Source organism: Ictidomys tridecemlineatus, chromosome 1, assembly GCF_052094955.1.
Source record: "Ictidomys tridecemlineatus isolate mIctTri1 chromosome 1, mIctTri1.hap1, whole genome shotgun sequence".
In the NCBI taxonomy this organism is placed as follows: Eukaryota; Metazoa; Chordata; class Mammalia; order Rodentia; family Sciuridae; genus Ictidomys; species Ictidomys tridecemlineatus.
In genome coordinates, this window is record NC_135477.1 from 34,558,558 (window position 1) to 34,585,129 (window position 26,572).

At 33.9% G+C, this 26,572-nt stretch overlaps 1 protein-coding gene across 4 annotated transcripts in view; it reads right to left on the minus strand.

The window, feature by feature from the left end:
- Pcgf5 (polycomb group ring finger 5) overlaps positions 1-26,572 on the minus strand; it is a 114,443-nt gene that overhangs the window by 17,958 nt on the left and 69,913 nt on the right. For all 4 annotated transcript variants that reach the window (XM_078038285.1, XM_078038294.1, XM_078038299.1 and 1 more), the window contains exons 3-8: positions 20,897-20,993; positions 15,484-15,539; positions 15,313-15,372; positions 14,109-14,257; positions 4,520-4,618; positions 2,180-2,269 (exon numbers count right to left, since the gene is read on the minus strand). In XM_078038285.1, coding sequence (XP_077894411.1) covers positions 2,180-2,269; positions 4,520-4,618; positions 14,109-14,257; positions 15,313-15,372; positions 15,484-15,539; positions 20,897-20,993 — 551 coding nt within the window. The remainder of the gene's footprint in view (positions 1-2,179; positions 2,270-4,519; positions 4,619-14,108; positions 14,258-15,312; positions 15,373-15,483; positions 15,540-20,896; positions 20,994-26,572) is intronic.

Sequence of the window (26,572 nt, forward strand, 5' to 3'; positions counted from 1 at the left end):
TATGGAAAATGTCCATGGTGAGTGAGACCACAGTAGTAGTAAGACACAGCTGGATTCTGATTCTAGTATTTTGATGGCAGTGGTTAGAATTTGCTAAGGATGAATGAAATAAAAAGAAAGTAATCAGGGATGATTTCAGGAATTTTGGTCTGAGCAATTGGAAAAATGAAGCTACCAATCTCAAAACCACTGAGACTATGAAGAATGAGGGAGACATAGGTTTGGAGAAGAACAACCAAACAACCAGAATTATCATGAAAACAGAAAAAAAATAGACTAATATATTATTTTACTATGTACTAGATGTAAAAGGTGGTAGTTTTTCTTATTGTTTTGTTTTTCACCTAAATGATAAATCATGATATTGAATCACTTTTTGAACTTTTATTAAAATATGACTCAAATAACTAAAGAATTCAAACTATTCAGAAATGTGTTACCAGAAATGTAATTATATTAAAAACTGATATAACTGATAGTCTTTTAATACACAATTTCTGTGAAGTAGCTCTAGCTTTAAAATAACTGGCAGTATGGGTAACTTTTGACAGGGATCTTGTGAAGGACATGTGAGCACAAGCAGAGGCCTCACACTTTTGGCCATTTACATCCCTTTTAACACTGAACTAAAGAAAGCTAAAAGGACATCCAATACAATGCTAATGTTTTAGGTAATATTACAATATTCCCTCCCCAACAGTACTGGCTAAGAAAATTTACTCTCTCTGCAATCTGCACCTGGTATCTGACAGATTTTGGCTTTAATACTTAAAACAAAAGTAATTCATACACAACCCTTTAAAAGCACTATGAAATGTCACAGAAAGGCAAGTAGTTATTTACCAAATACAAAGACAATTTAAAAAAAACCAAAGAGATTCGATAAATTCTTTGAGATCAACAAACTAGTTGATGACTGACACTAAATGTAATTTTTTCTTCCTGGTCTTGAACTCTTTTTGCTATGGCTAATGCATTCAGCTTCACAAAAAGGATGCACCCATGTGAAACTCAAATAGGAAAAAATTCTGATTTAAGAAGTTAGGTGGTTCATGTATTATTATATCATATCAAGACATTCTTCTGAAAAACAGCCAAATGTTTTACCCACTGTTTGCTTTTTAACAGTTGCAAAGATATTTACGTTCAATGTAAGTATGTTTGAACTACTGAAATATAGCAACCCATGTTATATCTGGATTTTACATTACCTATTCTTGGGTGAGGTAACATTTCTTAATTTTGTGTTTTATTTTATGAGTAACTTACATTTTACAATAAAATATAATAAAACCTACTTACAAAATAAAAGCATTACATTACTCAGAGTTGGAAAGTACGATATTGTACCATAAACACCACAGAATCTTAATATCTTAAAGGTGACCTTAGAAGTTATCTAGCCCAACTTTTCAATCAGTCTTCATTAAGGCTCATCACTCAGATCATGAATAGAATTTCAGGTAGCATTACTGCAATATTTCTTACTCCCACAAATGAGTCTTATAATCCCTAGTGCCTCAAACTTCCCTAATATCCCATATTAAACTCAGATGTACTCAAACCTATATTAGGACTAATAAAAAAAATGAGAGTTCAAAATACAAAATTTACTTTTTGGTTTTCTTAGGTTTTCTCCTCTAAATAATTTCTCCTAGGGCATAGGCACAATAATTAAATTCTGGTATCAGAAACCACAGCAAATTCACTTACCCTTAGGCCTGATTTTATACTTTCAATGTTAAGGAGGTACCTGAAAAAGAGATTATCCAGATTCTACCCAATATATCCCTTATCACAACTCTAAATGAATTCTCTCATTGACCCTTAATTATACCAGTTAGGGCAATACTTAGTCTCCCCACCCCCTATCTACATACTTATAAGTTCCTATTAGTTACTGGGCTTTTAAAAAATATGTGTCATCTTTCTTGAGGTTAGCAGAATCCTGAGCATATTTTAATGGAGTTTTGAACTCACCTTAAAAAACAAAAACACGTATAACACAGACATTGGTCTTGTAATTGAACCAGTTTTCAGAATGCTGAGACAAACAAGAGGAACCAGTTTCTTCTTCCCAAGCCATATTTTCATAAAATTCCTAAGTATATTGTTAAATTTTAATAATAAAATAGTATATAACTAAATATACACATAGGTAAATATAAAAGCAATTTACGTTTTCTCCTCTTAGTCGCCATCTTGTCATATAGATGAATTCCATAGTATGATCCTTCCCCATAATTTCACCATTGCACAGCACATCCAACTTTAAAAAGAAGTTACAGATAAAATTAACATAAATAATTTTAAATTCACAAATTTTAATTTTTTTTTCAAATTTCAAGAGATCCAAACAATTATAACAAAATAGAACTATTTCTTTTTAAAAGAACACTCAATATTTTTACTTTCCAGCACTTTTCTTTCTCACAGAATATTAACAATTCAGATATAAATAAATGAAGCACTATTTATCTTGTCCAATATAACCTGGTTTTCAAGTTCAAACACATAATTCATAAATGCAATACAGACCTTCTTATTCCACATCTCTGTGCAACCTTAAAGGATTTAGCTACACTTTGCCCTTGCTGAATGAGAACAAACTGTAGCAAGCTCATAGTTCCTTACAGCTTCTCTAGCTTCTAAATTCATCTCTCAGAATCCTTTGGACTTTCCAAGATTGAAAGGGGTTACTTAGTTCCAATTTAAAGAAGGTAATGAATGTAGATACAATAATTTATAGAGTCTTTGAAGTATATGAGAATTTCTAGTAATTATTGATAACTAAATTGACATAACATTTAGGACTATAGCACAGATCTGTGTTCCAGGGCTAGTTGGGTTCTCTGGTTTATTTAGTTGGTACTTGTACAATAGTTACAGGATCTTCTTCTTACCAGGTATGAATTGTCAATAAAGGGTTATACTTATAAATGATCATTTTTGGTCTATGTTGCAGGAACCAAACAACTCCCCAAATCCTTGTGAAGGCCACAGGAACTCTGGCTACTGTTCATTAATTTGACAAAGCATAATTGACAGATCTCTATAAATAACACTTCAGTTCTCTAGCTATTGAAATCAACTAGTAAGATTTCATAAGCATGAAGAGGAGTTCCAAAGAATGAGTTCTAAATAAGTCTTTCTGGCTAAACAGAAACTACAGTTTTGAATATTAAGTCTAAAACAAATATAGTCCCAATTGTATTAGACATATGAGACTGAATTGATCTTTTAATGATTGATGGTGACTTATATGAACTTCAAAATGCTTTTCAGACATCAGTTTATTAACTCTTAAAAAAACAAAGTAAATAATCTCCCTTTCTTTACATTGCCTGTAAAATTCACAAGCAAAGAAGAAATTTATATAGGATGCTATTACTAATCATTTAACAACTAACTATCCTTCCCCAACTAGCAAGTCTGTAAAAGAAGTTCCAGCTGCCAGGCATTTCATTAAATCATCCCCTAACAGGCCAGGCAGCAAGACAATGGGAGACAAACAATATTTCTATGAAATCATAGGAAAATTCTTTGGGATAGATAAGGAGCTATCAGTGGAATACATCTGTTTTCTTTCCATCTTAGTCTACAGACAAATATAAACCTGCCAGAAGTAATACTGAGAGTAAGTGTTCCTAGCTCTAACAACTTTCTGAATAGAAACAAGAAATTGGTAAATTAATGAGTAAGACTTAAAAGTACGGAGATAAAACTGTACATGGTATTTTGCAAGAAGAAAATAAAATATAAAACTGCATCATAAAAATGATTACATTGTCTACTTTTCACTGTGGTTATATATATAAATTGTTATCTTTTACTTTTACCAATCACTGGGCTCTGATACCTAATTGTTGCAATTTTTAACACAAAAAAATGATGTTTTTGGAATTTTTCTTTTGTGTTTGTTAGATCAAACTATAATAATAATAAAAAATTAACCCAGACTAATCAGTCATCAGAGAAAACTTAAGTTTAAGATCAAAGACTTCCTTTAAAATACAGATTTCATACCTGTCAATGTCTATGTTCAAATCCTATCATACTGTATTTTTCTTATGCTTACTGTTTATAATATTTTCTGACTACATAAGCTAGCTATAATCAATATCAAATTAATATCATTTCTTATAAGAAGATGAAAGTTTCCACAAAAGGTAATTTGAATATATTATGTTAAAACTCATTTTTTTGTTAGAATTTTACTTCAGAACAGAGTTATGAAAAAAAGCAAAAAAGAAAGAAAGATTAGGCTGGGTGCAGTGATGCATGCTTATAATCCCAGCAGCTCAGGAGGCTGAGGCAGGAGGATTGCAATTTCATAGCCAGCCTCAGCAAAAGCAAGGAGCTGAGCAACTCAGTGAGACCCTGCCTCTAAATAAAATACAAATAGGGCTGGGGATGTGGCTCAGTGGCCGAGTATACCTTAGTTCAAACCTTGGTTCCCCCTCACCCTCCAAATAATAATAATAATTTAAAAAGCAAGGTTAGACATTATTTAACTTACCTCATAAGAACTTGGAAGTTTTAGTTTTAAACTTAGAAATTTTTTAATAGTTCCTACAGTTACACGTGTAGAACACCGAATGAATTTCTTCATTAGACCCTAAGGAAATAAAGATGGCTAATTAAAACATTCTACTTTTTATGAACAGTTTTCACTATACTATCATTTTGAGTATTTTCAAAATGTTTTGTGAGAATGTTTCAATTTACAGCTCTTTAGTACTTGTAAGTAAAAATGTTCCTGGTTCTCAGACATTTACAATACATTCTTCAATATGTATACCTATGCATTCAAGGAAAATCCTGGCAAAAAGACAATAGGCTTATTATTAAGACATTTTAGTAAAGAAAACACTGTGAGTTTAAATAAAAATAAAAGAAATACCATAAAAGCATGCAAATATTCTATTATTACTTCTGAAAGCATTAGGGACATTTTCTAAATATGATGCCACAACTTAAATGATTTTAGAAAGAGCATTGATTTAAATGAGACCTGAGGAGCCCTAGCATGTAATAGAAGCCAGTTAGGCCACAACATGCCTCAACAACTAAAAGCTATACAGTATAGAATCCAGGTTTCAAAAAATCATGCTCCTCTAAGGAGCTACAATAATACTTGACTGGAAAAAAACAGGTCAGTGAGTTTTGATGTGTCTCATTTGTAAAATGCACAGAGCAGTACCGATTCACTCTTCAAGCCTGAGCATCTTTAAGATATAAGAATATCCCAGAATAGCTATTCAAATTAAAAATGAGACAAAATGAGATCACACACATTATAAACATATGAACCAATATGTGAAACAAAATTACATCTCACAACCTGAAAAGTTATCTGCAAACTGAAACAAAAACAAAATACAACTGAATCTTAAAGATACAATGTATTACTCCTATTTAGATGCCTAACAAATTGGGTTAACATCCAGAACAATACCTTAAGTATTTTTAAATTTACTAAGTTAAAAGTAGAACTTTTCAGTTAATGTTCACTTCCTAGTAAAACACAGTTCCTGGCAAAGATTAACAGGAACAAATCCACAACTGATAATTGATCACAGTTCAAATGGTAAAGTATCTATTAAAAGAAAACCAGCAAGTTAAAAGTTACATTAGTACAGTTTTGCAAGTTTGAGTAAAGTCAAAACATGTGAGGATACTGGGAGACCTTTGAATGTAATCTCAACTGCAGAAGAACCTTGATATCAATGCAGAAATGACCTTAATATCACTACCTAATCTTTCAGAAAACATAAATTTTTTAGAGATGTATAAGCTTTTACATGAATCTAACAAAATTTCAATGTGGATTAATTAAAAATGTTCATGTGACTTTTGGGATCAGTTGCCATTTTTGCAAAAAAGCAGTTAGAATTCTGCTACAAGTTTCACTGGACCTGCACAGCAATTTGTGTAGTATTGCTATCTTAATGATGTTGTCTTCTAATCTATAATCATTCGATGCCTTCACATTCATTAGGCCTTTAGTTTTTTAACTTTTATTTATTTTTAATATTTTTTAGTTGTCAATGGACTTTATTTATTTATATGTGGTGCTGAGAATCAAACCCAATGCCTCACACATGCTAGGCAAGCCCTCTACCACTGAGCCACATTCCCAGCCCTAATTTTTTTTTTAATATATTTTTTTAGTTGTAGATGAACACAATACCTTTTATTTATTTATTTTATGTGGCACTGAGGATTGAACCCAGTGCCTCATGCATGCAAGGCAAGCATTCTACCACTGAGCCACAACTCCAGCCCCAGGCCTTTAATTTCTTTTGACAATGTTTTCTAGTTTTTTATTAAATATATTCCTAAGTATTTTATTCTTTTCGATGCTACTCGAAGTGGAATTGTTTTAATTTCATTTTTTGATTGTTTACTCCTGATTTGTGTATATTGATTTGTATCCTGAAAACTTGCTGAGCTTATTAGCTATTAATTTTTCAGTAGATTCCTAAGAATTTTCTATGTGTAAGATCTGCAAATACTTTCACTTCTTTTATAGTCTTTTTCTTGTCTATTTGCTCTAGCTAGAACATCTAATACAACACTGAAAATAGATGATTAGAACAAAAATCATTGTTTTGTTCCTGATTTTAGGAAAAAGTTTTCAGTCTTTGATCATTAATCATGAGTTTTACATGGATGTCCTTTATTTGGGTAAGGAAGTCCCCATCTAATTCCTGGTTTGTCAAGCATTTTCAAAAAAAGAAAGGATGATAAATTTTGTCAAATGCTTTCTCTTACTCTATGAGATGATCATATGGTTTTTTTACACCTGTACTTTATTAAAAAGATATATTAATTGATTGATTTTCATTATGTTGAATTGACCTTGGCTATATGTTGGTGTATATATATATATTTTCAGTATATGTTGGTACATATTCTTTTCTAGATAGATTAAGTCTGCTAACATTTTGTTGAGGACTTTTGTAACTATATTCATGAGGAAAATTGGCTCATACTTTTTCTTTTCTAAAATTCTTTTTTTTTTTACATCTAAAAAACTGTGGTTAAAAAACACATCACACTGAATGAATGAATTAAGAAAATGTAGAATATATACACAATGGAGTTTTATGCAACCATAAAGAAGAATGAAATTCTGGCATCTGTTGGTAAATGGATGGAAATGGAGATCATGCTAAGTGAAATAAGCCAGACTCAGAAAATTAAGGGTCAAATGTTTTCTCATAGGTAAAAGCTAGAGACAAATAAAAGGGGGACAAGAGAGCAGGGGAGAACTGGATACATAAAGACATAGGGAAAATTAGTGGAACAGAAGAAGGAGATTGAGAAGGAGGTTTGGGAAAGGGGAGGAAATGCAGAATGAATTTAATGAAATTATGCTATGTGCATGTACCACAGTGAATTCTACCTTTATGTATATCTAAAAGCACCAATAAAAAAACATAAACAAATGAAAGGAAGATCAGTAGAGCATAGGAAGAATAGGGAGAGAGGGGAGGAAAAGGGGGACACTGGGGACTGAAATGGAGTAAATAAAATTCCATGCATGTATGATTTTGTCAAAATGAACCCAAGTATTATGCATGATTATAATGCACCAATAAAAGACAAAAACACATCACATTAAATTGACCATTTTTAAGTATACAGTTCAGTAATGTTAAATATACTCACATTGTTGTGAAACAGATCTTCACCACTTTTTCATCTTGCAAACCTGAAACACTATACCTAATAAACAACTACTACCCTTTCACCTCCCCTCTAGACCCTGATAACCACCATTCTATTTTGTTTCTATGAATTTGACTACTTCACATAAGTGGAATCATACAGTTTGTTTTTCTGTGACTGGGTTCTTTCACTGAACATAATATCGTTTGGGATTATCGTCCACATTGCAGGATGAAACAGGATTTCCCTCAAAGCTGAATAATATTCCATTGTATGTGTAATACCACATTTTGTTTATTCATTCATCTGGTGATGGACATTTAGGTTGCTTTGCCTGTTAGCTATTGTGAATAGTACCTCTTTGAACATGGATGTTCAGAAAGTTCTTTGAGACCATGTTTTCAATTTTTTTTCTGAAAAAATTATATCTGAAGGTAGAATTATGGATCATATGGTTGTTCTATTTATAATTCTTAGAGGAACTTCCATATTGTTTTCCATAGTGATTACACCATTTTAAAATCCTACCAACAGAAAACAAGTGTTTCTTTCAATTTCTCCACATCCTCATCAACACTTGATATTTTGTTTCATTTTTTTTATAGTACCCATCCTAGTGGATCTGGAGTGATGTTTTATTGTTGTGATATGCTTTCTCTGATTCGTGATGTTGTCCATTATATATCACATTTAGAGACATACCTATTTAAATTATTTTCCCAATTTTTAATCAGATTACTTGATTTTTTTGTTGTTGTTGTCAAGTTGTAGAGTTCTTTACAGGTTCTAGATATTATCCCCTTCTCTGAGATATGATTTGCAAGTATTTTCTCCCATCCCACAAGATGCCTTTTCATTCTGTTGACCATGTCTTCCTTTTCTTTTCTTTTTATTTTTTTGGTACCAGGGATTGAACTCAGGGTACTCAATCACTGAGTCACAACCCCAGTCCTATTTTGTATTTTATTTAGAGACAGGGTCTCACTGTTGCTTAGTGCTTAGTGCCTCACTGTTGCTGAGGCTGGCTTTGAACTTACGAATCCTCTTGCCTCACCCTCCCTCTTGCCTCAGCCTCCCGAGTCGCTGGGATTATAGGTGTGTACCGCCACGCCCAGCTTGACCTTGTCTTTTGATGCATAAAAGATCCATAGTTTTCTCTTATTGTTACATCTTTGGTTTTGTTACCAGGGTAATACTGGCCTCAGAAGGGAAATATTCTCTCCTCTTTTATCTTTTGGAAGAGTTTGTGAAAGACTGGTACTAATTCTTTAAATACTAGGGCTTCTGTGGGAAGCTTTGTTTTTTTTTTTGCTACCACTTCATTTTTGTTTAACTTGTTATTTATCTATTCATATATTCCATTTCTTCCTTTTTATATTTTAATAAATTTTCCATTTCATTTAGGCTATCTAATTTGTTGGCATACAATAGTTTATAGCATTCCCTTATAATAACTTCTCTTTCTTTTTTTTAATATATATTTTTTTAGTTTTAGGTGAATACAATATATTTATTTTATTTTTATGTGGTGCTGAGGATCGAACCCAGTGCCTCACATGTGCTAGGCGAGTGCTCTACCACTTGAGCCACAACCCCAGCCCCTAATCACTTCTATTTCTATAAGGTTGATAGTCATGGCTCCTCTTTCATTCTGATTTTGATAAATTCATTCTTCTCTCTCATTTTTTGTTTTGGTTCATTCAGCAAAAGTTTTATCAATTTTGGTAATCTGCTCAAAGAACAAATTTTTGAACTTGAAATTTTTTCTTTTATTTTTCTATTTTCTCTTAATCTAATCTTTATTGTTTTCTTCTGTTTGATTTTAGTTTGCTCTTTTTTTTTGGTGCAGACTGGATTATTAATTGAGGCCTTTTTTCTTGCGTTAGTCACAATTTCACTATTTGGGGCAAACCTACAACACTCAACACAGGTTGCTAGCTCTGCTTTATTCTCCACTTTTTGCTTGTGCAGAGCCTCAGCATCAGCAGTAGGTACACGCTCAGGGTCTTCTCGTGACTTTCCTGAGCATGTACACAACCCTATGGCTTTTAGATTCTAAGGAATATGTCAGAACTTTTCAAAGATCCTACTGACATCTAATCCCCCCCTTTTTTTTCTTTTAAGGTTAGTCTACTGACTGCCTATGCCTCAGAGAATCATGAAGTTAAAGTATTTTCCTGTAATTATTTTGGAAAATTGCTGAGGGCCATTGCCAAGTAGAAATGACGCATTGAAATCCTTGCCAGCGTACCCCATGTTAAATGGACTTGCCTTGGAAATTTGCTGTGACCTTGCATGTGTGTTTGAGAAAGGTGACCCTGCTCAATGACCAGGGTGGATCCAGGATTAGGGTGTATCCTGCAGGTTTTAGGAAGTATCCGGGTTTAAGACAATTTGGGTTCAGGGCGTTCCCGGTTTAAGATAATCTGGGTTTAGGAAAGTTGCAGGTTGAAGGTTATTCCTGCTGGGAGTAGGGCGTGCCTGCTGCCTGAGTTCCCGCTGAGTTCTCGTGGAGAGAAAGTATTTAGGATGTGAATTGTGCGGGAGATTTGGGATTGCCCCAGAACCTGTTTGTGTAGAGGCTGGTGTGAGTTCGGGAATAAAGAATTGCTGTTTGAACCTACAAAGCTGTGTGGTGGCTCGTGATTCAGTGCCAAGCCGAGACATTGGCAGAAAATGCCCCTTCTTCCCACTCACAGAGAATCTTTTTCCACTGGGCAAATTCCAAGTCAGGTCAGATACATTCTTGAAAGTGGGGTCTTCCAGGAAACAACCAGACAGGATATTTTTTTAAAAAAATACATTTTTAGTTGTAGATGAACACACAGTATCTTTATTTTTATATGGTGCTGAGGATCAAACCCAGTGCCTCACACATGTGAGGCAAATGCTCCAGCCCCAGCCCAGCCCCAGCCCCAGCCCCAGCCCCAGCCCCAGCCCCAGCCCCAGCCCCAGCCCCAAACATTGAAATTTTTGTTTTTGGTAATGAGGCTTTGAAAGAGCTCTACCTGTTTTGCTTCCTTAGTACCTGAGAGGTTGCAATACAAAAGGAGGCTGTTAATTTTTTCTGTTTTCACAAAAGTCAGTCATCTTCTTGATTAAATGCTCCAGGGGCTGCTATAAATCTTTGGTTAAGTATCAGATGTCTGAAAAATGTGATCCTAAAAAATTGTTTCCAGTTTTTTCATAGCTTTTATGGAAACACAAATTTTTGGAGGTTCTTACTCCACTGTTTTTACTAACATCTTACTCTTGAATTTGATTTTCATATTATAAAAGCAGTAGGTATACTGTATAAACTATGCAACTACCCTGCCATCACATTTGAGAATCACAACCCATTAAAGTAGAATAAGACAGTTGAGAAAGCTATGAAGCAATACAGATGGTATCTCTTCCTCTGAGGGATTTTCAAGGACAAACCATACATCACAAAAGATAAAATTAATGATTAAAAGATAACTATTAATGCCTACCACCCTTAGGAACACACTTAATAAATAACAAACTAAGCTCCAATTGAGAAATAAATGTTAAGCCTTACATAATTTCAGAAAAGGGACTCAACCAGGTATAAAAAGTAATGAAAAGAATAAGGATCTTTGCTTGGGTCTGGACAGAAGCATAAAGTGGTGAGAAAAAGAGGAAATAAAACACCAAAAAGGAAGGATTAGTCAAAGGTTTAGAGGCCTTGAAGAATTGATAACATAAGTCTATACATTCTAAATGCAAATCTTTTGTCAGATATATGATTTCTAACACACACACACACAACTTATATGTAATGCAACCATCATTGGTCTTGAGAATGGAATTTTAATTGGGGGGGGGGTTAATAAAAGATAAAAGTAGCAAGAGATGGGCTAGTTATAAAGGGCCCTGAATGCTAATGTAAATAGTGAAACAGTAGTTTGTAGGCAAAAAGGTGGCAAATCTTGGCCATGTCCTCAGGCCAAATCTGGCTAGTCACCAGTTTTCTTACATAAAGTTCTACTGGAACACAAGCCCCCACTCATTCACTATTGTCCACAGCTACATTAGAGCTGCAATGAATAAGCTGAGTAGCTATAACACAGACCATCTGGTCTACAGAGCCTAAAACATTTACCCTCTGACGCTGAAATTGGTCATGATCCATGATCTTACCTGCTGACTTGCCCACACTCAAGCAAGTGATGCTATCTCCCTATAACAAGGGAAATTAAGGGTATAGAAAACACTTACGAAAATATGTTCCAAAATTAGATATAAAGGTTGAGTGGCACTAAACTGGGAGAAATTTTGCAGGACTTTTGGTGCCTGATCGAAGGAAAAGAGTAAAGGATCAAGGATGATCCCAAGGTTTTGAAACTGTATAACTAGTTGAGAGATGGTAGTCAAAACACAAATAAATATTTGGATTTAAGTTAGGTTGAAAGTATAATGAATTTGCCTTAAGGAATGTTAAGTCTGAGGTATTAGTGAAACTCCCAATGAGCATTTAAAAGTATTTACAATGCTTCAACTTAGGAGAAATGGCAGGATTGGTAATAGGGATTTAAAAGTTCTCTGCATAGCTGATGGAGAAAAAAAAAATGAAAGAGACCTAAAGTATTTGGGATATACATATATCAAGTACAAGTCAAAAAGCAGAGCCAGTGGAAACAAAGTAGAAAAGGCCTGGGAGAGAAGGTTAGAATTGGGGTAGCATGGAAGTCACTTATAAGCCAAGAAAGTTGTTTTGAGAATGAAGGTATAAAGATGATGAAAAGTCTACAAAGGAAAGAGAAAATGGATAAAAGGTCAAATGGAATATGAAGAGTCAGAAGTCAAAAAGGAGGATATTAAAGCAGGTACTTACTTTCTTAGATAAATTTCTAACCTTCATACTAGAAATCATGATTTCCCAATTATTTATGAAACTACATTGGCCTTTGTATTTACTTAACTTTCACTATGAGATAACAACTCATGCATTAGAAAGCTAAAGGATGACCATAATCTCTTTGAAGAAGAACTTTTAAGAGGAGATACAGAAGTGGCTGGGAAGAGAAACAGAGCCATAAAGACCCCAATGAAAACACTTACAAAAGGGGAGAGAGGCTGCTCTGGAATATAAAAAGCAACAGAGAAGACTGGAAGGACAAACAGGGACAGTAGGTCATTTTTCTAAAGGTGGTTACACTTTATTTCATACCATGTCAAACCAACTCCCCATTAACAATATCAACAATCTTAATGTATTCTGGCTCCTTGTATGTGTAAGACCTAAACAAGTTTCTGGAGCAATAGGATTTTTCTTACAACTTATATCATCATTGTCTAATATCCATTGGCAATGATAATATAAGTTGCATTGGCCCAGGATAATTTTAGCATTTAGAAAAAACAGAAGTCTGGTGGATAAATAATAATTGTATTGCCATGATCATATATATTATTAGTGTAAGATGCTGAGAAAACTTAAATGAAATTGAAAAATTATTTGTTTTTCATTTCCCAAGAGAAACATACCATTAAATGTATTATTAAAAAGTTTAACACATAGGCCTTCAGATTTATACAGAGGGAGTAAAATAAATGAGAGGAAATGAATAATGGATATAGGATTTGAAAAATACAGAGAATACAAAGAGAAAAACAATCTTTAATGGCTCACATGTGCTAGAACAAAGTGACAAAAAATTTAAAGAGATTATAAAGTAGTAAAAAGTAAAAGTAGTAAACGTTTATAATGCGATTAAAGTTGACTACAGTATAAGAAACAGAAAACATCATTTGAACAATAAAGACTAAAAAAAATCAAGGAAGTATTTTAAGATGTTTTATGAAAAGGTTCAATTAATAGACAAAGAGGGAAATAGGATTAGAAATGGAGATTCTACAGGAATCAAAAAGCCTTCAAGGACTTTTAAAGTTCACAGGCATTTTGCAACACTCAATTTGTTTTCATAGGCACTTTACAATACTTCAAAACCAATTAATTATATTATTCATACAGCATTAGCCTGGAAAACTTGCTAAGTTGCAAAATAAAAATTAAAAAAAGGACAAAATTAAATGAGAATTAATTAATAGGTTAGAGTCACTGCCTAGCATGAAATTACCTGAGTAGGTTACCAGATTTTAAAAAGGGGAGAAACAATGCATGTGAACTCCCAACAAAGGTACAGAAGGAGATGGAGAGAAGTGAAGGTGTGATTCTTGCATTAGCCACTAGATGGTGGCATTGGCCCAGGATAATTTTAGCATTTGAGAAAAACCAGATGTCTGGAGTAAAAACAATTGTTTGACCATTTGTAGATATAGGATTGTCAGAGAAGAACATTCTAATGGGATGTATTAGTAAAAACTTTGAGAATATTTTGAAACATTAGACAATTCCCTAACAAATTATCAAAGGTTTATTATAAACTTATCATTTAAAAGTACAACTGTATTTGTCTGCTCACCTTTACCACGTTGTCCCCTGATTGTCCATTATTTCGTAAACAATCTAGACAGATGGCAATTTGTGGGTCACTTCTATGATAGTCTTTATCATCTTGATTTTCATCACCTTCTTCATCTGCTTTAGGTTTGTCAACTTTTGAAGTATCGTCTACATAATTTAAATGAAATCAAGTTAGATGGAACAGAATATTTCAAATTAATCAACATCACTCAACAAAAATCAACTTCCTTAATAGTTTTTGAAGAATAATGAAAAGTTTAAATATCTTTTAACTGCTCTAATGAACTCAACAAACAGAATTCATCAGAGACTTACCGGGGCCTAAGATTTCTAGTTTATTGGGACAGTCAAAGGAAAGATTCTAGATTAGCTAAATCTGGTCACAAGAATGACTGCAGTTAGTGATTTAGACCATTTCAGAAAGCAGACAGGATATAAAATTACTTCCAAATTTAATATATGAGTCTTTAAATTAAAAACCAAGTATTTACTTTTAAGTTTTATAAATATTCTCTTTAAGTTCTTAAAATTTCAAATTATTAGATATGCATAAAGTCAGCTAGTGAAAAAATGAGTAGAATTCGTTTTTTAACATGTATGTAACTATGTAACATGTTAAAATTCCATTAGAGAAACTTGAAAGGCAAAGTATTTAACAAGTTAATATCTGTGTTTTTATAAAAACTGCAACTATACAGGGATGCACTCCCTCACTAGGCACATGGGTTTGTGTCATCTAAGTTCTGCCTATGAAAACTTCATTCCAGAGGATCAAAACATAGAAAAATCCCCTGGTCTCCTCAGCCACATCTGTTCCCTTTCCTATTAAAATGAACTTATAAAATAAATAAAAATGTAAAACTCCTGATTAAGTGATTGAAAGCTATGGCTATTTCTTACTTCATTTTCTTTTTTTATTCCAGAAACTATTGCTATAATCAACTAATCAGTTTCCTCATTTATCTCCCTTTTCAAGTCCCAAAGTTGGGTTTCCAATATTTTTAATTATTCTCCAAGTGACTCTAGATTTGATAGATTTATATAAAATCTCATGAAGAAGAATAGGTTAATAATGCAAGTAAAGGGATGCAGGAATTTTCCGCATGAGAAAATTTAAGTTTGAAGAAAGATATTGGTTCACCAAAGCAACAAAAAGTTGCCGATTTGAGAAATGCTATCAGATAAAGACAATAAAAAGTTACCTTGTCCGTTTTCTTGAGGCTTATTTTTCTTCCAAAATTCTGATTCACGCTCAAGTTCTTCTAATTTAAAAGAAAAAAGTATAAAAACTATAAGAACAATGATGAAATTTTTAAGAGAAATGTTGATTTCATAAAACACAAAAGTCTCCAAGAACCTAAAGAGCAACTTACGTTCTCGTAGTCCAGGTACCAGCTTAAATATAATTTCCTCCAATGTATTATCCAACCTTTGGGGAGGGGAAGAATATACTAACAATGAAGACATCAAAATCACATATGTAAATACTTGCAATTTATATTTTGTATATTTCAAAATACAGAACACAGATGATTTTAGCATACCTAGCACACCAAACTCTGCTACATGTGGAGCACACCAATTTCTAGCTTTCCCCAGTGAGATACTTATTTCAAAAAACGGTACCAGACCCCAGATCTCTCGACATCCTCCCTTGATTATGGGGTAGTCTATTTTCCAACCCCAAGAATACAGGCTGGCCTTGAAACTTGTCAAAGAGAATGTGGCAAAAGTGGCCCTGTGCTTAGTTCTGACCCTGCCTCAATAGCCATCAAACACTTTTACTTGTTCTCAGAATCTGTTAGCATAAATAAAATAAAATAAAAAGCCTAGAGGATGAGACACCGTGTGGAGGAGAGCCAAGTGGCCCTATTCAGGCTATCTTAGAGTAGTCCACAGACTGTCCATCCAATATGTGACAGAACTTAGCCCAAAGCAGCAGAGCAGCCTACTCAATGTACAGCTAATGCAGTCATAACAGTGAGCCCATCTCAACCAGAATGACCTGCTGACCCATAGAATTATGAAAAATAATGAATGCAAACTGTCTCAAGCATTAATTTAGGGGTGGTCTGCTATGCAGCAACAGGTGGATATGCTCACAAGATTTTTACAATAATTCTGGCTCTTTCCTAAAAAGGAAATTACCTCCATTCCTCTATTCTTAGAAATTTAGATCATTTAGTTATTGTACTTTCCTAGATATAATATTCAAATATTTATCTTGACTTCTTTTTTTTTCTTGTTTTTTTTTCCTGCTATAATAACCCTTCCTTTTCATGGTTTTATTTCTTCAACCCATCCTCTTGCTCCAACAATACCCTCTTTTCCCGCCATCTCCTTGACCCTGCTCAACATTATTCTTCTCTGACTTCAAACATGCACAGGTTTCTCACACCTTTAAAACAAAACAAAACAAAACAACAAAAACCCAAAGCTATTACTGTTTCACAATCTTTTCTCTTAACTAAAAGAAATCTGAAAGCATAATCTATGTTATTTTAAAACTTTTTAAAGTTATAAAAGTTTTCAATTGTTAAAGATTAACTTTTCTCCTATATTGCTCTGCAGCAGTTTGACTGTGTTGCTTAATACTGCCTCTCTGAAAACTTCCTTTCCTGGTTTTTTTTTTCCCCCTCTCTTTTTATCTGTTCTTTCTTTGTTTCTTAGTATCTTTCTTTTTACAAAAGTGGTCCTTCAGTGTGGGCAGGGGATTGGTCTAGGACACCCACCCCCACCCCCGCAACATACAGGTATACAAAAATTCTGGATGGTCAAACCTTTTACATGGTATAATTTGCATATACCTTATGTGCACATCTTCCCATATACCTTAAATCATCTCCAGATTACCTACAATACCTAATACAATGTAAAGGTCACAGTTAAAATACTGTATTAAAAAGTCTGTATATGTCAGCATCAATGCAATTTTTTCCCAAAATACTTTGAAGCCATGGTTAGTTCAATACATGGTTGTAGAACCTACTGACACAGAGGACTGACTGTACTTCTGGGTATTCTCCATTGCTCTGAACTCTGTACTCCAAAGAGAAGATCAAATCTTCTCAATAAGCCATCTTTCTTAAGGACCTCACCCACTTTTAGTTTTTTAAAACTAACATGTAGGCAACTAACTTTGAGTCTATCACATCTCTACTGAGCTCCAGTTCCATATTGTTAACAGAAGCTAAATACATCCATCAACTCCTTTTGTTCATCTAGGTCCACACTACTTCATCAACCCTCCTACAATAAAGTACTGAATATCCCACTTCCCTGCCCCCACTGTCTCACTTTTTAAAACTGAATTTCTAAATGACACTACACTGTACCAAATCAGTTCAAAATGAAAGGATTATCTTAACTTTTCTCTGTCTCTTGATTCATACACTTCTCACCAAGCCTCACTCACAGCTCCTCAAGGTTTCTCTCACTTATCCTTTCCCCCTTCCTTTCTCTTAGCCACCACCCTATTAGGCCAAGTCAAAGAGCTATTTTCCTTTTCCTTGACACACTCACAATGATTCTTCCTGGAGCACTAATTTGATTGTTTCTCAGATCAAAGACTAACTTTTCCCTACTACCTGGTATCAAGTATTTATATAACTTGAGTCCAACTTATAAATCATAACTGGCGCTATTTTCTCATGTCTCTCTTCTCTAGCCAATTGGATTATTCAGTTATCCCAAGAATTCCTTCTGTTTTCAAATCTGTTTTTCTCCCTCATGTTTTTCATCCTGGCTCAGATGCTCTTCCTACTCTCTAACCAAACCAATGTTAATCTTATCCTTTAAGATAACTCAAATACTAACTCATTTACAAAGTTCCCCCAATTTAATAGTTGCTATACACAATAAATAGTACTTTCCCCCTTCCTAACATTTTTAAACCAAACCATGTACATAATTTCAAAATCAAACTTCCCTATGAAGTTTATATTAAAATGTAACATTCTCACACACCATCCTCCCTATTCATGATTTCTATAATCCCAGAGGCAACCACTTTCAAATCTAACCTTTTTCTTCTAGTATTTACTTTCATGTTTCTACTTTTTAAAAGCCATATTTTTTTTCTGTCTAGGTTTTTCTGACTTCCTTTTATGGAAAACAGAAGTTTAATTCTATTATATCATCCCATCATCCCCATTCCTCCCAACATACGCCCTTGTCCCCAGTACTAGGGATTGAACCTGGTTATTTAATCACTGATTCACATCCTCAGCCCTTTTTATCTTTTATTTTGAGGAAAGGCCTCACTAAGTTGCTGAGGCTAGCTTGAACTTGAGATCCTCTTGCCTCAGCCTCCTAAGCTGTTGGGATTACAAGGTATATGCCACCATGCCTGGTCATTCCTCACCATTCTGATATTCTCACTGCTCTCTTAATACAGTTTAAAGTGATGTGATCCATAGGCAGTCATTAAAATCACTCCATTGCACATACCCTTGATTACATGTCCCTCTCTCATTTGCTCCAAATTATTTGGTATAATCACAATTCTAATTAAATTCAGCTCTCCATCAACTGTGTACTCATGCCTGGAAAAGAAAACAATAATCTCCCTTCAAATGCAAAACCACAACCTAAATGTGTTTTTAAAACCAACAGGAATCACTGAAAGAGATGAAAGACCTCTACAATAAAAACTACAGAATTCTAAAGAAAGAAATTAAAGAAGATGGAAAGATCTCCCTTGTTCTTGGATAGGCAGAATTAATATTGTCAAAATAACCATACTACCAAAAGCACTATACAGATTTAATGCAATTCCAATCAAAATCCTAATAACATTCCTCACAGAAATAGAAAAAGCAGTCATGAAATTCATCTGGAAAAATAAGAGACCCAGAATAGCTAAAACAATCCTTAGCAAAAAAGTGAAGCAGGTGGCATCACTATACCAGACCTTAAACTATACTACAGAGCAATAGTAACAAAAACACCACAATATTAGCACGAAAACAGACTGGTAGACCAATGGTACAGAATAGAGGACCCAGAGACAAACCCACATAAATACAATTATCTCATATTAGACAAAGGTGCCAAAAACATACTGCAGAAAAGACAACCTCTTCCACAAATGGTGCTGGGAAAACTGAAAACCCATATGCAGCGAAATGAAGCTCCTATCTCTCACCATGCACAAAACTCAAAGTGGATCAAGGACCTAGGAATTAAACCAGAGACCCTGCGCCTAACAGAAGAAAAAGTAGGCTCAAATCTTCATCATGTCAGATTAGGTTCCAACTTCCTTAATAAGACTCCTAAATCGCAAGAAATAAAATCAAGAATTGATAAATGGGATGGATTCCAACTGAAAAGCTTATTCTCAGCACATTAGATAGAACACTAATCTCTAGGATATATAAAGAACTCAAAAATCTTAACACCAAAAAAACCAAAAAAACCCAATCAATAAATGGGCCAAGGACCTAAACAGATACTTCTCAGAAGATGATATACAATAATTCAACAAACATATGAAAAAATGTCCAACATCTCTAGCAATTAAAGAAATGCAAATAAAAACTACTCTAAGATTTCACCTCACGCCAGTCAGAATGGCACCTATTAAGAATACAAACAATAAGTCTTGAGGATGTGGGGAAAAAGGCACACTCATACATTGCTGGTGGGACTGCAAATCGGTGCAACCAACATGGAAAACAGTATGGCGATTCCTTGGGAAACTTGGAATAAAATCACCATCTGACCCAGATATCCCAATCCTCAATTTATACCAAAAGGACTTAAAAAAAGCATACCATAGTAATACACAGCCACATCAATGCTTACAGCAGCACAATTCACAATAGCTAAATTGTGGAACCAACCTAAATGAATGGATAAAAAACTGTGATACACACACACACACACACACATATATATTGTGTGTATGTATGTATATATACATATACACAATGGTATATTACTCAGCATTAAAAGAATATAAAATCATGGCATTTGCAGGTAAATGGATAGAGTTGGAGATTATTATGCTAAGTGAAGTTAGCCTATCCCAAAAAACCAAAGGCTGAATATTTTCTCTGAAATGTCGATGCTGATCCATAATTGGGATGTGGGGGGACATGAGAGGGATGGAGGAACTTTAGATAGGGCAAAGGGGAGGGAAGAAAAAGGAGGGGAAATGGGGGTAAGAAAGACGGTGGAATGAGATGGACATCATTACCCTAAGAACATATATGAAGACATGAATGGTGTCTACTTTGTGTACAACCAGAGACATGAAAAATTGTGCTCTATATGTTTACTATGAGTTGAAATGCATTCTGCTGCTATGTATAACAAATTAGAAAAATAAAACCAACAGGAATCATACTACACTTTCCTTGTCAATTTATCTCTTGGACAACTTCCTATTTTTCTCTCCTTAGCCTTCCATATCCTTTTATATCATTCTTGCTATTGGCTAATGAATATTTTCTCCTCAATGGAAAATAATAAAGCAATGGAAAACATACTTGCAAAGACTATTGCCACTATATCTACCCATAGCATCTGTTATCTGAAAATAACTGCACTTAAAAATTACTCTAAGAAGCTAAGAGAAACTTATAATTTTATTTTATAAATGCATTTCCTAAATATTTAAGGTATACAGTCTTAATTTTTAACTCAACAAAATACTTAAAAAATTCTTTAAAAGAAAAGTCATAAAATTCATAAGCCATAAGATATTAAGAAACATGATATATTATAAAATCTAAGAGCTTATACAATTCATTTAAGTTTGAACTATGAAATACATTTCCTTACCTCAACATTTCTAATGGATTTGTCTCGTGGACTTGGTTGCCACATCTTGGACAATCATTGCTATCTTCAAAGTGCTGGACAATACAAGTCTTACAGACTAAGAAGAAAGAAGAGGTAAGGTAAAAAAAATGCATCATTTGAACACTGACTTAAAGTTAAATTAAATATAATCAGAAAAAGTAAAAAAAAATTACCTACAACAATTGGAATACTATTATTTAATCAAACTTTATAAAACCTTAAATGTATAACATTATTAAAAAATCCAACTGAAATGAAAGCCTATTACCACAACATAAAAATATTTAGATAAATTCAAATATACCACATATACTGACCAAACTAATAATAGTCAGATAAGAACTTTACTAGGTATTTCTAATTTTAAAATCATTAAATATATATAGAAAATAACATCTTTGCTTATTGTTTTTATTAAACACTACTCTATTCATATTCCTTTAAAAAACTGGTGCATGTACACAAAAGAGATTTTTCTCATTTAAAGAATTAAGAAAGAGAAAAGTAAAAATTGTTAAATTTGCTTTTACTACTTTTGCTAACAGTTTGTCTGGATGAAACATAAATAGTTCTTAATTCAACTTAATAGAATTTGAGAGTTCTCAACATGTTGGGTTAGTTTTAATGGTAGGGAGTTACAGTGAAATTTCTGGTCCTTGCAGAATGTGAAGAGTCTGTATTCAAAGTACCATAGTTCTGCGGAGCACCAAGTACAGTAATGGTATCATATTGGTAGAAAGGCATGAGAGTAAACTGGAAGAACAACTGAAAGGGATAATTAAAATTTTAAACACAGATTCTAAACAAGATAATGGAAACATGATTCGTGGATTTGGGGCCATAACCCTATATAACCCCACATTTCTTTTGAGTAATACTAATTTCTATGGTTATGACTCTTTCACCTTTTATCTATTATGCCATCAGTCTTGCCTCAAACTTTGGATACATTTGTAGTACCTGCACTATATAATCCGATTCTCTATCCTAATACCCTTTCTCTATGTTATTACCCTGCGTAATCTGAAATTCTCATCAGGTATAGATTGGCTACTCCACCCTCTTTTTACAATTGCATTCCAAGCTACTCCTTTCCCCCTCCTCATGCCCTACACTTTAAAAGAAAGAAAACTTTACCTAAGTGACTGGTCAAGAGCAAACAGTAGGATTCTACCATGGAAATTAGGTCTGAAAATTCAAACATATCATGTATACTGGCCAAACTAATAATAGTCAGACAAGAACTTTACTAGATATTTCTAATTTTAAAATCATTTAGTATATATAGAAAACAACATCTTTGCATTTTCAGGTATTTATTCACTGGTTCCATAGGAATTAATTGAATGCTAGGCATTATACTAGGAGTTGGGGATGAAGAAGTAAACAAAACAAAGTCCCATCCTTATGGAGCTTATAGTCTATTCAGAAAAACAAGCAAATAATTTAAGTCAGTGATAAGTAATATTTTTATCACCTTCTTCTTCCCCAAAAGGTAGAGATAGGGTGCAGGGGGTTGGAAACTATTTATATAGAATGATGAGGTAGGCTTCCCTAAGAAGGTGACAGCTATTTTTGACAGGTGAACAGATATTTTTGTGGAATGAGTACACTTGAATCCCATACTCCCTACCTTTCCGCACTTCATATCACTATTTAGGATAACACCCCCTTCATTATAATTCTCCCAAAATATGGGTGAAAGTATCAGAAAAAATTTTTTTAAAGTTTAGATACAAAAAATTAACTTGGTGTAAACATGTACAATTGAATACCTTCACTGCTGCCCACATCTCTTGACCCCAAAAAGCTTTCTAAATATCTTTTAAAAAGTCAAAAATAATTTCTAAGAAGAGAGTGCTGCCTTGTTATGCTAAATTAAAGTGGAGGAGAGAGAAGCTGGATTCCTTTAAAAGATTACTAGTATTTGCTCTTTTCCCAGAAACATTACATTAGTCTTTGAACTTTGGAAAAGAGGTGGGGGAAAAAAGGACAGAGAAGAAACAAGAGTGAAGGGGTTTTACAAAGCCTAACCTGAAGCTCTAATCCTTGTGGTTCAAATGTTTATCACACTCAATGGATTTAGCAATCCCTGGTAGTATACCAGCCTTTATCAAACAGAGAGGTACACGAAATGCCCAGAGCAAATCCTCATGTAGGTCAGCCAAAAGGCTAAGGATAGGACCCAATCCTACTAGGGACAAAGATACTAATCTAAGTTGCCTGATGAAGATATAAGGCTCAAGCATCTAAAGAATAAGTTTTAAGAATAGGCTATGCTAATTGCTTGCAGGCAAAACAAGCACCAGTAACCAAGGATAGGGAATACTAATCTCTATTCTAGATCTGGACAGTTCAATATGGTAATCATCAGCCATAAGTGGCTACTGAGCAATTGAAATGTGGTTAGTTCAAGTTGAGACATGCTGTAATTGTAGAACATATACTATATCTATAATATTAAATGTGAAAAAAAATCTCAGTTTTTGTTAATTACAGGTTGAAATGACAATATTTTAGATACTGGGTTAGATACATTGTTACAATAAACTTCATTTGTTTCTTTTTAAAAAATGTGGCTATTAGAAAAATTTTAATTACACTTGTGGCTCAAAATTTATTTCTACTGAAAGAGAAATAAATTTATTTCTACTGAAAGAGTGCTATTCTAGATGGAAACAGAAATTCCCATCAAGAAGTGAGTTTACCTTTCATACCAACATTTGAGGTAAAGTATATTGTTCCACTTTTGCAGATGAAAAGGGAGAGGTTTCTGTAGGAGATGTCACCTGTCAACTTGTTTTCTGATATAAATTTTTTAAAAGTTTTTTTCCAAGGCTTAGGTCAAAAATTTGTTTTCATTAAAATTTCTTTTTCAGAATTCCACACAATTTAATAATTTGATCCTTACTACAACCCTATTAGTTAGATGATGAAAATAATCAGGGAACTACAGCAAGTTATTTAAAGTCATGAAGCCAGAAAGTAGTGAAAGCAGATTTTAAATCTAGAGTCCATTTTATTTTAACCAACGTTATGTGTATAGGACACATTTGCTTTTCATTTTATTTCTATAGATCTACAATATATAGAATAAGAATGCCTTAGGAAGCCTTATATATGTCAACTTATAGACTTAGCTCTCTTTTTAGTATATTTTGCATAAAACATCCCCTTTAAGTAGCTTATTTGTTCTTTTTTAAAAAAATCTAGAAAATACATCTTCCATACAGCTTTAAAAGCTATTAAAGTATAAACTTGTATAAATTAAAACCTGAGGAAATCCAGGACACAAGTTCAAATAAACTGAAAAGTAAAATGAGAAACTGGTTTCCTTTAGATGCTTGAAAAATTTCTAATGACCAGAAAACTGACCTGAGAGTCTTAGTTAATAATTTGAAATCTATACTAGCAGTAGAGCACATTTAAGAAACATCATAAAGATTTAATCCAAGCTCTCTAAACGCTGTACTGGTTAACTCAGCTGGTCCCAGAATTATTTTGAAAAGGTTCTAGTCTATAGTTGAGTCTAAGAATCAAAACCAACTACAGTCTCCATTCTCACCAACCAGACTAAAGACAGATGCTATTGCCACATGAAACACGAGGGTCAGAAATGGAGTTAGGTTCACCAAAGAACATCCCCAGTTGGAAAAACACTTAAATAACAAGTGCTGACATTTACTGAGCACTAACTAAATATCAGGCTCAGGGATCAGAGCTTTGTATGGATTATAGGATGGACTGCTACCATCCCCCTTTGGCAAATGAGTAACACAAACTCAGACTGGACAGTCTGAGCAGGCTGCCCACAGCTGTCCACCATGTAGCAGAGATGGCATCCATTCCCAAATGGTGCAGCTCCAGACTTAAAATCCAAACCACTATGTGATTTGTATCTTAGAATAAATAACATTTGGTTCCTGGCATCAAGGTTTTATATCTTCAATTGATCTTTATTTTTAGCTCATCACAGATATCATTTAACTTCTGCTTAAAACTACCTCATGAATTTCTTACTTTTACCATTTCTTAGATTTGAACAAGTTGTTTACAAATTAACAGAGAAATTTCCACCGTGCCTTCTAAAGCAGTTTTTCTCAGATTTATATGGGCATCACAACCACCAGTGAGATTTTTTAAAGAATACATTTGCAGTCTCCACCATAGACCAATTAAATCAGAATATCTGAGATATTAGCACCAGGACTCTACTCTGCAAAGACTTCTCACTGATGTAGTCAGATATAACTGGGAAACACTGGCCAATGAGGCCAGGAGATGGTCACAGAAAGAAAAACAACAACAACAATAAAACCAGCTTTTCTGGCTAGTACCTTTCTTTGTTAGGTTCCATTCCAGGACCTGGCTCTCTACTAAACCACAGTCAGAAGTCATTTTATTATCATCATTAGGAAATCACAGTCACAGGACAATATATAATCAAAAGAATATGTGACTAATGTACCTACAATGAAGATCTATGTAAGAAGCTAAGATAGTACAGCATGGTTGTTCCAAAGAACCCTGAGGCATACTGCCTTGTTCTGTACCCCAGGTCTGCCATTAGGTAAATTACTTATTTTGTGCCTCTATGTACAATGCAGGTAACGAAGATACTTACCTTACAGAGTTCTTATAGGGATCAAGTAAGGTAACGTATGTAATGTTTATTGGTTTGCATTATCTGGTAACTTGGAAGCACTTAATAAATATAAGCCATCACTATAAATTAGATTGCTAAATGAACATAAAATCATAAGAAGGATAATCAAGTACTGAATAGAATCAACTATGATTATTTTGATATGCTATCTGAAACAATGGAATGTCTCTCATTTGTTAGTCTTAATTCCCTGCAGGTAATCCCACCCAGGGTTAGTCTTGAAACTTATGTATGAAGTTTCAGGCACATTGTTTCACTTCAATAGAACTGCCTCCCTTTTCATGTAGGACACTTCTTTTTCTGGGATGGGGTGGAGTGAGTTTCTAAGAGTCACCAACAACTTCTCTGTTAGGCTTCTTCCCTTAACATCATGTTTAAGCCAATACTAGTCAAGCCCCACTGGTGTAAAAGCTAGCTTATTTTATCTCTCACCAATTACTTGGAATATACCTGCTTTGACACACTATTATATATGGATCTCATAGTTGAATTATCAAAGGGGTATCCTATTTTCAAATGCTTGGGGCATCCCCACAACAGGTATAAGGCTATTTATTGCTGTGGGTCTTGGATATATGACCCACCTATCTCTTTTATGTATCACACAGAACAAGCTTACGAGTTTTGATAGCATAAAACAATCTCTACAGATTCTTCTTTTTGAGCACAAATTCTTATATCATGGATAATAAAACAAGAATAGTCTTTTCTCATGTTCTTGGCATTGTCTTTCATTGCTAATGCTCTGTTTATGAAAACTGACCAAGGGCTGACTTTCTTTGCTAAAATCATCTGGTTGTGCTGGTTTTATCTGTTAACTTAGATGCATGCTTTTTCCTTCTTTCTTAAGCACTTGACTGTCTTTTTTGTTCTGTGTATTTGTGTGTTGCTGGGGATCAAACCCAGAGCCTCATGATATTAGGCAAGCACTCTACCACTAAGCTAGATATTCAGCCCCTATGTACCATTCTTTTTTTTTTTTTTTTTTT